The sequence below is a fragment of the Pyrus communis genome, chromosome 2 (assembly GCF_963583255.1).
Source record: "Pyrus communis chromosome 2, drPyrComm1.1, whole genome shotgun sequence".
NCBI classification, from domain to species: Eukaryota; Viridiplantae; Streptophyta; class Magnoliopsida; order Rosales; family Rosaceae; genus Pyrus; species Pyrus communis.
In genome coordinates this window covers 31,973,735-31,986,110 of record NC_084804.1, presented here as the reverse complement: position 1 = coordinate 31,986,110, position 12,376 = coordinate 31,973,735, and the positions used below count along the sequence as shown (strand labels likewise).

The 12,376-nt window shown below is 36.7% G+C and overlaps 1 protein-coding gene across 1 annotated transcript; it reads left to right on the top strand.

Annotated features, from left to right (window-relative positions):
* Nucleotides 1-4,024: 4,024 nt before the first annotated feature.
* LOC137725361 (somatic embryogenesis receptor kinase 2) lies at nt 4,025-11,968 on the top strand. The gene is made up of 11 exons (XM_068464020.1): nt 4,025-4,580; nt 5,401-5,533; nt 5,632-5,703; nt 7,830-7,973; nt 8,713-8,784; nt 8,886-8,957; nt 9,043-9,155; nt 9,693-9,824; nt 9,901-10,242; nt 10,462-10,856; nt 11,395-11,968. The coding sequence occupies exons 1-11, from the start codon at nt 4,490-4,492 to the stop codon at nt 11,707-11,709; spliced, it is 1,881 nt and encodes a 626-aa protein (XP_068320121.1). The 5' UTR covers nt 4,025-4,489; the 3' UTR covers nt 11,710-11,968.
* Nucleotides 11,969-12,376: the final 408 nt, after the last annotated feature.

Sequence of the window (12,376 nt, the reverse complement as noted above, 5' to 3'; positions counted from 1 at the left end):
TCAAATTTAAGTTCGCATGGTTTGTTTGTTGGGATTCGAACATATCATTGAGATAAATTTAATTTGAATACTTAAATACACAACAGAAAATAATAAATAACATACAATATGTTATCTCAATTATATATCGGTTGGTTATAATCAATACAATAACAAAGAAAGATGAAGAGAATTACTTATAAAATTCCTTTGTCATACATCAGATTTTAAAAGACGCAAGGAGCGACCAGCTGGGGCCTAGCGCCTAGGCAAATTTAAGTAAATTATTGTATATATTGCAAATAAGTGCCTATTGATATTTCATCAAAAAAAAAAAAAAAAAAAGCTATACTAGTATGGATAAGATAATAAAAGAATGATGAAATGAAAAAATAGAAGTAGAAGAAAATATAATAATATAAGATACTTACAAAGTTGCAAAGCTAGGCATCACTGTCTTCTTGTCCATATCCCTCCAAGACTATCTCCGTGTTGGACTCAAATTCAGCTTCTTCATCATCTTTTTCTTCTTCTTTCGTGTCCTCATTTGATACAAAATCTTCTTCATGAAGTTCTCTTACTTCAACATTTCTAGAACTCCTCCTAGGCTCTAGGGAACTACCCACCTCTGATGTCTCTCCATACATTCCCAAACCAAACTCAAGTTCTTCATCACCACCATCCACAATCCACCCTTGCACCATACTAGTTATCATGCAAGTAGTATGTCCACATTCGTCTCCTTCTCTCTTTTCTTCTTGTTCATGATCCTTGCATTGAATTAGACATAGACTAAATTATTTAACCTTATTGTATCTAGTCTATTCATTTTCTTTGTATGTATCCCTTAAAGTGTGCTCAAATTTCTCTCACAACTTGATGAGCTTGTAATCAATGAGAGAATTTTTATAGTCATCTTTTGCAAATTAGTTACACCATTTTTCATAATTATATCACCATGCAACTAAGGAAGAAAAAAAGCACACAATTAGTAAAGAAAAATAAGTAGTAAAGCTAAATTTAATAATCAATATTCATATCCGGATTATAGTTGTCATCATTCTCAACGCATCCAATCTTAGGCAAATGTCTAACAAATCCACTTTCTTTTCCTCTATACTTATTCATCTCAACATTTATCACTTGGTTTTGGACCTTATAGTTATCGGGGAAGAACTTCTCAACACAAGCAAAAATCCCATCCATGACATTGGATCATATGCTTTGATCTTTAAAGAAGTAATAAGGGTTCAAGAGGTAACCCGCCAAATCTAATGGACTATCAAGCCGCTCACTAATTTTTTCCATCAATAAGAATTGGTTGATAGTTGGCCTCATTTTTCTTGAATGCCTCTTTAATCTCCATCTTTACTTTTTGTAGCTCTCCATACAATAACCTCATTGATGACTTTGTATCCCCATCCAAAATTCGAAGTACCTTAAATAAAGGTTCACACACTTTAAAGCAAAATGAGACCCCATTCCAAAAATGTGCACTCACAGCATATGTCGTTTTCCCCTTTGTACTCTTGGAATGTTTGCATTGTTCCCATTCATCACCAGCAACCATAATCTTCGAAGTCTTTTTTTTTATCATTTAAGTTTTGCATTGTGAGAAAAAAAGTTGCAAATCTAATGACTCCAGGCCTCACTATGTCTCTTTTCTTCGTATGCTTCCTCATCAATGCCAAAGTTTTATGATGTGCATAATGAAGATAGTGAAAGTCTTTACTTTATCAGTAACTCCTTTGAACTTAGGGAGATTACCAATCCCTTGAAGCATGAGATTCAAAATGTGAGTGGCACATGATGTCCAAAATATGTTTGGCCTCTTTTTCTTCATCACGTTGCCCATCGCCATATTGTTAAAGCATTATCGGTCACTGCTTGAACTACATTTTCAGGCCCAATTTTCAACACACTTGTCAACATATTCAAATATGTATTCCCCAGTGTGTGCTTCACTAGAGCATTCCTTAGAACAAACAAATATGGTGTGCCTTCCTTGCAATTGACATACAAATTTATTGTGCTTTTTTTTTTTGGGTCACTCCAAGCATTGGTTATGCTTGAGCAACCATTCAAAGTGCACTCTTCTTCATGATTCTTGAAAATGTAAGTACATAAAGGAAATTATGTTAATACTTATAAAATATCCAACAATAAAGTAATAACCTGAAGAAATACTTAGCACAAGAGATAAGGAAAGTTTACACCTATATTTGCCAGTTGCTGAAGTGCTTTGGAATGAAGTTTTCTTAAAAGAAATCAACACTACAAGCAATGTATTAGAGCTTAAAACATAAATACAATTGCAAATGTGCTAAACTACAAAAGGAACTTAGAAAAGGTAGGCTACAAGACTTTAAGTCTTTTTGTGCTGTTAGTTGAGCGTCCTTGTGTTTTGTCTTTCTGCTACCTTATATAGAACAAACTTATCCTTCATGGCTCGTTTATGTAACCGTAATCAAAATAAGAGAAATTGGATTGAGGAGAAATTGAACTGAGGAGGAATTGGAATGAAGAGGAGTCAGAATCGGGTTTCTGTTGAAGTTGTTTACTTAAATATTCAGGAATCAGAATAGGAATTCAACTGACTTCATATAAGTTGTTTACTAGTTCAACTGAATCGGAATAAAAATCAGTATAATTACTAAAATGCTTTTATTATTTTTTTGTTTTATTTTATTCTATATTTATTTTTAAAAACATTTTAATTAGTTATTTTTATTTATTTAGTTAAAGTAGAGTTAAATATCAATTATTGTGTATAAATTAAATTATAATATACATACATACATACATATATATATATATATATATATATATATATATATATATATATATAAACCTAAAACCCAGCCACGTTCATCTTCCCACCAACAAGAATAAACCCAGAAAAAATCAGAGCCATCAAGACCAGACAAGCATTGACATCGCTAAGGTCGCGATCGCAATCGTCAAAGCAACGTCGTACGAGGATGAGCCAGCGAGCTAGAAGCACGTCCGCGAAATAACGACGTTAACGTCATCGTCCCGGGGCTACATCCACGGTTTCTGTCCGCGGTGTCGAAGCTTCTGCCGTCTGGTCCATCGCCTCCTGAACGATGGTGATCCAGTGTTCGTGAACGAGATCTCATATGCGACCCACATGGTCTCTTTACCTATCGGATTTCATGGAGGCGCAGTCGAGATCGTTGAAGGGCAGATTGATAAGAGGGCATGATAGGAAGAGCAAATGTATTCCTGATTCCCTCACCATCCGGGAATTCAATTACCTCGTACATGGAAGGAGTCCAATTCCTCCAATACCAGGAATTGAATTCCATTTTTCTCGTGGGTCCTACAAACTCTTGATTCCTCCCAATATCAGTAAACACAAGAATGAACCGTAATCAAAATTGGATTCCTTGTTATCATTCCGATTACGAGTTGGTAAACACGTCCTCAGTATAATCTTTTTACTCTCGAAGTAATTCTCTTTGCTCCGAGTTATTTATCCGACTACTAACAAACACTACTTTATCATAAACTTTTCAAAGCCCATTTTTAGTTTTATCTTAGCATGTTTCCTTCCTTTTCATTTTTTACCTAGGTAGGTTAAATCAAGACCTGGTTGCCACAAAGAGGAAAACACTGTCAGGGATAGATAGAGCCTAATAATTCCAATGTGCATAAATATTGCGACACAATACAAAAGTGTACAACAACTCAGAATCCAGAGGAAAATAAAAAAATAATAGTAATGTCGTAATCAAATAAAATTGTGTTGTAATACGACAGCTTGGCTTCACTTCACTTCCTTGATGATCAAATAAAACTATGTGTTGGACCGAATCTGAAGTGGCTAATTATGTGGGCCCCCACGTACTCAAGCCCAGGATTTGAATGGGAAACGGGGTTGCCCTGCCCACGGTCACGTCCCTTTCCACGATACGAGCGCGAAGCCGTTTTGAGTCTGCCACCGGGCACCGGTCAGCACTGTTCGGGCAGCTCTCCCTCTCCCTGCTTTTTGCACTCTCACTCCACACTCTCTCTCACTCATCGCTCTCTGTGTGTGCGCACGCCTCACTCAAAAAAGCGAAATTAGAAAAATAAAAATAAAAATAAAAAATAAAGAGAGAGAGAGAGAGAGATAACTATTAAGAAATAAGAATCCCACACAAATGCTGAGAGGAGAGGGAGAGGGAGAGGGAGAGCGAGCAAAAGGGGAAGTTCCGCGAAAAGGGTAGCAGAGAAAGCGAATGGAATGGTTGCAAATCTGTGATTTTTTTTTTAATTGGTTGGTTGTTTTTTGTTGGTGAGATCTTAGGGTTTTGATCTTGGTAGAGTGGGTGATTTTTGTGATTTGGGGAAGTGGGTAATGGTGGGTTTGTTGTTAGGTTGAGATTTGTGAGCTGGGATTTGGTAATCTGAGTGAGTTGGGGTGGGTTTGGGGGGTTTCTGGGATGGTGTGTTTGGGGGTGAGATACCATTTGGATCTGAGACTCGTAAAAAGCAAGTGAGAGAAATGGAGAGAAAGGTTGGGAATTCAGTTTGTCTCTGGTTGATCTTGGTAGCTCATCCACTATGGATGACAATGGTGCTTGCTAATATGGAAGGTCTGTACTTGTTTGCTTTCTTCAGCTAGCTTTACTTTTGCTGATTTTCCTTTTTCTCATTCTTTTTCCTTTATAATTTGTTATCTTTTTAGTACAAAAAAATTTAATAAATTTATTTATTTTCTTGAGATTATGAATTTCTGGACATAGATTGCTGTAAAATTTATGGGGTGGTAGAATTTGTTATGCTCATTTAAACTTAGTCGCATACCTTGTACTGGGACTTGAAAGCCATTTATGAATCTTGAATACTAGAGTGTTTTCTTAAGCTTTCAATTTGCTTTGAGAACTATTAAATGTAATGAAGTGGAAGTTGAACTTTAATGTGATAAAGCGTTGAAGAATCGTACTAATTACGGCTTGTATTGGTGTTTCGGTTGCTACAATTGATATTAAGTGCCATTATTTGATTTCCCAGTTATGGCCTTTTGATGTGTGATTTCTGTGTAAAACCTCTATCTATTTTGTAAGTCTTATGAGTCAACAAGACTTTGAGGGTAGTAGTTGCCTTCCGTAGTTAATGAAGTGTTGTACCCACAGAACTTTATGAATGTAAACCTGAATTCAATCATATGTTTCTGCTTGTGATCAATTGTGAGGCTTGAGTTTTGCTTTGTACATCAAGTCCCACAAATTCCACAAATTTGTATCTCTATGGATTATATGTTTTTTCTGCATGATGGTTTTATATTTCGTTCCGGATATTCTAGAATAGCGTGCTCTTCAAAATTCAAACTTTATGGTCTGATAGGTTATGACTTTCCAGTGTGTTTATGGCTTGTGGTGCGCAACTAATTGCTTTTCTTGTTTATACAAACAGGTGATGCCTTGCATAATCTAAGAACCAACTTGGAGGACCCCAACAATGTCCTGCAAAGTTGGGATCCTACTCTTGTGAACCCTTGTACGTGGTTTCATGTTACATGCAACAATGAAAATAGCGTCATAAGAGTGTATGTTTTCTCACTCCTGACATCTTTAAAGAACATGCTTTTGCATCACTCCCTTTCGGAAGAATACTCTTCATGATTTGTTTTACCTGTAATCTCAGTGATCTTGGAAACGCAGCCTTGTCTGGTCAACTTGTTCCGCAGCTTGGCCTTCTCAAGAATTTACAGTATCTGTAAGTTACTTTGTAGTTTAATTCTGCGCTGTTGCTTTCATTCTTTTCCTAAGTATTGTTTGTCTTATTGTAGTTATACTCATTCCATTTGCTTTAATTCATAGTTATTTGATTGTTATGCATATGAAAGAATGTAGTTATCAGCTTAGCGCCATGGTGGAGCCTAGGCCATGGGCTATCAGGTTGTTGGGGGCACGATATTCTCTCCATTTGGAAGATCTTTCATTGAGCTACTTCACTGGCAATACTAATACATTGAATTAGGGTCATGGTTGTCAGATTGGTTAGCAAACTTGATGTGCAAATACAGTTACGTCAAATAAACGTAAATCAAGCACTATGATGGTGAAGAACTTTGCCTGCTCTTTGAATTTTTTTCTAGTTCAGTTAGATATACTGGTATCTACTTAACGGAAGGACTTAAAGTTATGAGAGTTTGAGAAGTATTAATGGTAAGTAGTAGGCCCTTAAACCTTGACTACGAAGGTTGGTGATGGGTTGGGGCTTACTTTAAAGAAAAAGGTGGCATTGTGTTGGGATAGGTATTCATTTAGATTTTGTTATAAAAGTAAAGGTAAACAAAATGAGGTTTCCCAAGTTGATGAGTACAGTTAAGTTATTGCAAATTATTCTACTCAATCTCGAAAGTATCTTTAAAATGACATGGACCTAGATCTGCTTTCATTATATGGGCAAAATCGATCTACTTTAATAGATCGTATGGATGTAGAAAAGGCTTACGATTGAAAATTAAACATTTTTGCATAGAAGATGTCAAACATATATTGAAAATTCTAGAAAAAAAAAAAGCATTTCGAATAAATTTTTACGAGTTATTTACTTCTTTTTTTTCTAAAGTTTTGTCTAAACGGATAAAAATTTGTTTTGAATCTTGAATCTTTAGCACAATCCATATATTCTGATAGGTCCAAAATTTAATTTAATAGATGTATCTATAGGGAAAATTCACTTTGAAGCAACTATTCCCTAGATACACACGTCATAATATACTTTTTATTTATTTCACAGTTGAATCAATTCAACCATATGATGCTTGATAGTTAGACAAACTTATGGAGGACAGCTTGTTGATAATATAAAGCAAGCCTCATGATTGCATACTGCATAGGATAATGTAAATAGCTAATCATTTCAGAGTATAGACATGGGTGGGGGAAGCAAGTGCAATCTTTTTGATCAGCCTGTTCTTGCCCAGTTAGCAGGATAACATATGTGCTTGCATTCATCATTTGCAGAATCACACTTATTGTCCTTATGAGCACTTGTGTTGTCTATTTTAAAGGAGGTTTTTCTATGACTACTAGAACTTGTATATTTTATACCTGGATGAAAGCTAAACCAAACCAGATATTGACATGAACTGCAAAATATACAACCTTTTGTAATCAAGTTAAGACCAGTTTAGATCAACCCAAAATTGTAATCTATTTATTGATTTAGACTTTTGTAGCAAGCTTCTATCAGAAACTTTGAAGGTTCTTTGTCACAGTTCTGGTAGCTCATCATTTCTGACCAATGAGATGTGGCTCCATGTAGAGATCTTTCCCTTATTGGTAGTCAAATTTTATTTAGTTCACAGTATCTAAGTCCCGTAATGTTCTCAAATTTGTCATCTAACATGCATTCAGTGTTTGCGAACTTGTTAACTGGTGTTTTGTTTTTGGTTGCTTCTCATCCAGATCAAAAATATTGTTTATCAGGAGCTGTGTTGTATGATATTAGACTAGTTTCAGTGATAGCTTAGTTGTTACAGTGGATAAAATTTGCATGCTATTATTTATGTACAACTTTATATTTGATTTTGGGATTATCTTCTGCCCTTCTTTGGGATGTTCGTTGCAGCTGATCCTTGGGGGAAAGCCATATTGTAATAACATCTTTGTATGCCCAGACCCAGACCTGAAGGAAATGTTGGGTTCTTTTGGCATATTATCTGGAAATAACTTATTAATACTATCTAACATTGTTATTTTTTCTTGGCATACACGCTTTAAGACCACAATCTAGATTTTTCATATCATTTGTTTGCCTGAACCATCTGATGGTATTGCACAGTTTTCCTGAACTATCTTTTAAACTTAATCTTTTTCTTTCCTTTATGATAGGGAACTCTACAGTAATAACATAAGTGGACCAATTCCTAGGGAACTGGGGAACCTAACCACCTTGGTGAGCTTGGATCTTTATTTGAATAGTTTTTCAGGTCCAATCCCAGACACCTTGGGCAAGCTGTCAAAACTACGATTCCTGTGGGTATACTTATCTTTTACCTTATTTCTTTAATGCCCATATTGTAGACATAAGTACCATGTCATGCGTGTTTGGCTTGTATTCTGAAGCCTCATGACCTAACAAAGATTGAAAGAAATATTTATTTGCATGGAAAAATACAATTATATTTTGTAAATATTTATTGCCATATTATTTCATCTTGGTAAATGGAAGAAAGGAAAATAATATATGCATGATACTTTGAAATGAGCTGCTTCGCATTTAAGATTCTAAATTTGGATTTGAAAAGGTACATTCAGTGATAAAATAACAAATCCATGAGCTTCATTTGTAGAAGAGGCAAACTAAAGGTTTAAGGTTCCGTGAGCATAGAAAATCCCTGGGATGTTGATTGTATAAACGAGCCTAAGTTCAATCTTTGTGGGCCTTCACGAACACAAACATATATCAAATCAGGTGGTGTTATAAAATCATCATAATTATATTATACAAACAAGTGTACAAACATTTCAGTTCAAACATATACAAACATGGTGAATTTCTTATCCACTATTTTGTAATTCTTGTTTTTTTTAATAAAGTGTTATCGTTTCATCTAAAAAAACAAACATATATAAAATGTTGTGCTTGTGCTGTTCTGTTAGACTAGCATAAATTATTTATTTTGTTGTCTATTATTGATTCAAATGTGGAATATTCGTTGATTGATTGTAGATCTTACCATGTATTTTCTTGAAATCCTTTGTGCAAGGATAGGCGGCTTAACAACAACAGCTTGGCGGGTCCGATTCCCATGTCATTGACTAATATCTCTTCACTTCAAGTACTGTGAGTGCCAATCTGATCCCAGTCTCTCGCACACATCACATCTCATGTTTAGTATTGTTCGTTGCAAGATTCTATGGTCTGATGTTGATTTCAAAATGCAGGGATCTATCAAATAATCGTCTCTCAGGAGTAGTTCCAGACAATGGCTCCTTTTCTTTATTCACTCCCATAAGGTTTCTTGTTAATGTACAAACTTTTCTTGCATTTACTGACTCTATTGTTAACGATTTCTGAATGACTGTTCTCTCCCATTTGCAGTTTTGCTAACAACATGAATCTATGTGGCCCAGTAACTGGTCGCCCCTGCCCAGGATCTCCTCCATTTTCACCTCCCCCACCATTTGTCCCACCACCGCCAATTTCAATACCAGGTAATTTTTCCTTTTGTTCACTATTAGATTTCAGGGGTTTAGGTGATCCGTGTAACATGTTTCTTCCAGAAGCGACATAGCATGTCTTCGCCCAAGGCGCTACCTAGTCTTAGACTAGAATGTTTTAAGTTTTAACATCTACATGTAGCTTGGTTATTATTGTTAAGTTCTCTTGCAAGGAGTTACTAGTTTTGTTTATAGTGGTTGCAGTTTTATACATTACTTGGACAGTTTTTTGTCGTTTTCTTTTTGTTGTACTATTTTTTTTTTCTCGATATTTTTCCCTGGTTAAGAATGCGATTGCTGACCTATGGGAGGCTTTATTGCGTTCATTCTCTGCAAAGGCGGTCAATGCATATTTAGTTGTTAGATTTCGTCATTTTACTTGTGTTCTTGTCATTCTAGGCTTCCAGAGATTGAATGAACTGCACTATCTTTCTAAATTATAAATATGGTGAAGTGTTTGCATGTAACCTTTTTAATGGCTTATAAAATTGTGCGTAGCTGCCATCTAATCTTTATTTCATCTTACATCAGGAGGTAATAGTGCCACTGGGGCTATAGCTGGTGGAGTTGCTGCTGGTGCTGCTTTACTATTTGCTGCCCCTGCAATTGCATTTGCATGGTGGCGCCGGAGGAAGCCACAAGAATTTTTCTTTGATGTACCTGGTTAGTAATTGAACTGAAATCTGAATCACTTTCAGTTCAATAGTTTGTTTAAAAACTTAAACTTCATCTCTTGCAGCTGAGGAGGATCCTGAAGTACATCTTGGGCAGCTCAAGAGGTTTTCTTTACGAGAATTACAAGTTGCGACGGATAGTTTTAGTAACAAAAACATTCTGGGGAGAGGTGGATTTGGTAAGGTCTACAAGGGGCGCCTAGCAGATGGTTCGCTAGTCGCTGTGAAAAGACTGAAAGAAGAGCGCACCCCTGGTGGGGAGTTGCAGTTTCAAACTGAAGTAGAGATGATCAGCATGGCTGTGCATCGAAATCTTCTTCGGTTACGTGGGTTCTGTATGACACCAACTGAGCGGTTACTTGTTTATCCATACATGGCTAATGGGAGTGTTGCCTCATGTTTAAGAGGTATTGCTTCATTGCATTTTAGAAAACTTTTAGGATGATACTCTACTTTGGAAATTTTCTTTGACACATCAATGTGCTGTTTATTTAATTATAACCTGAAAAAAAAAAAAAAAAAAAAAATTCTTAACCCTGGTTTCCACTTTCTTATTATTTTCTTAATGCACATTGTCCCATTCTATGTCCTCATCATATTCATGCTTTATTTGTGCATTATTCTAGAACGCCCTCCAAACCAACCGCCTCTTGATTGGCCAAGTCGGAAGCGAATTGCACTGGGATCTGCAAGGGGTCTTTCTTATTTGCATGATCACTGTGATCCGAAGATTATTCATCGTGATGTGAAAGCTGCGAACATTCTGCTGGATGAGGAGTTTGAGGCTGTTGTTGGAGACTTTGGGTTGGCTAAACTGATGGACTACAAAGACACCCACGTCACTACTGCTGTACGTGGCACAATTGGACATATAGCTCCAGAGTACCTGTCTACCGGGAAGTCATCTGAGAAAACTGATGTTTTCGGATACGGTATCATGCTTCTGGAGCTTATTACTGGTCAGAGGGCTTTTGATCTTGCTCGCCTTGCAAATGATGATGATGTCATGTTGCTTGATTGGGTATGTATCTGTTCCATTATTACTCATTTTTCTGATATCAATTTGCTTCTGCCGCTGTTGCTGTGATCTGCTGCCGCAGTTGAACATTCTCTTGGACTGTAGCTGTGAAGTTGCATTGTAGCTTTTTATCCCTTGTGTAAACCTGTAGAAACCAACAAGCTGATTTCTTGATAATGATATCCAATCTTAGAATGGAAGTAAGAGCTATTGAGAGAGTATCAGCCTAAGGTAGGGTAGGAATGCTTAATGAACTTTAAAGAGAGTCTTGAGAATTGCAGTCTGACTAGTTTCCGTATATTTGTGTCGTCTAAGTTCAATCCAGTGTCATATTTGGTATATGTTGAGTCAGATGACAAAATTTTTATTTGCTTTCTGGTTTCATATATTTTCCCCATTCATGCGCATGCCTTGTGTGACTCCTCTCTTCTCTTTTGATTTAATTGAGGAATTATCAACAATCTTTGAGGAGCTTCTCCGCATTGCTAGGAGAGACGTACGAAATTTCTACAACATCTAACAGAGATGAGTGCTTTTCCAGGTGAAAGGATTACTGAAGGAGAAAAAGCTAGAAATGCTGGTTGATCCTGATCTCCAGAGTAATTACGTAGAGGCTGAGGTAGAGCAGCTAATTCAAGTTGCACTGCTCTGCACACAAGGCTCCCCAATGGACCGGCCTAAGATGTCGGAAGTTGTAAGGATGCTTGAAGGTGATGGGTTGGCAGAAAGATGGGATGAGTGGCAAAAGGTCGAAGTGCTCCGCCAAGAAGTGGAGTTAGCTCCTCACCCAAATTCTGACTGGATCGTTGACTCAACCGAAAATTTGCATGCAGTGGAGTTATCTGGTCCAAGGTGACCTTCGTGCTGTAGACGCTGGTAAAAGGAGGAAGGGAGGAATTATTTTCTACTTAATTTTTTAACATACATTTTTCTTTCTTTCCGAACGACGATAGCTATCCCGATTAATGTATCTTATAAGTCCATTCTGCATTTTATTCATTACACTTGTGCATATGAGTTGCTTTAGTTAGGTGCAATTTGTATCATCTGCTGCAGTGTGACAAAGCCCTTCATTTATACATACATGTAAGAAGCTGTGGCAGATTTAATCTTTATGCTCTCCATACTTACGTGCGGTCCAGTGTCCGTTTATACGCGGGCAATCGCATCTCGGAATGAGTTCAAGACCCGTAGTTGGAGCTGAAATTTGATTTGGATTAATTTAGAATGGTGTTGTTCACAAACTTCTTGTGAATTTGTGTCATTTGATTTTTTTCAGTTTATTCGATCTGACTACCAGAAGTTTGGGAGGGAAAGTAGTATGCTCATGGGATGTTGCTGTCACTGGCGATAGTGGCTTTCTATACGAGCAGCTTTGGGGCTCCGAAGTGGCCCACTGGCCGGAGCGTGTGGCTGACCGTTCATTAATGGTGACCCGTGAACTTTTGAGAAAAAGTATTAATGGTATTGGACAAATTGATGCATGAACCTTCACCCTAATTTACAATTAATTTATGAACTTA

Excerpts from the sequence above, each read along its gene's own strand:
- LOC137725361 (XM_068464020.1), top strand. The coding sequence starts at position 4,490 with ATGGAGAGAAAGGTTGGGAATTCAGTTTGTCTCTGGTTGATCTTGGTA. Across the intron at positions 7,974-8,712 it reads CTGTCAAAACTACGATTCCT|GCGGCTTAACAACAACAGCT; the intron begins GTGGGTATACTT and ends GTGCAAGGATAG. Across the intron at positions 8,785-8,885 it reads ATCTCTTCACTTCAAGTACT|GGATCTATCAAATAATCGTC; the intron begins GTGAGTGCCAAT and ends TTCAAAATGCAG.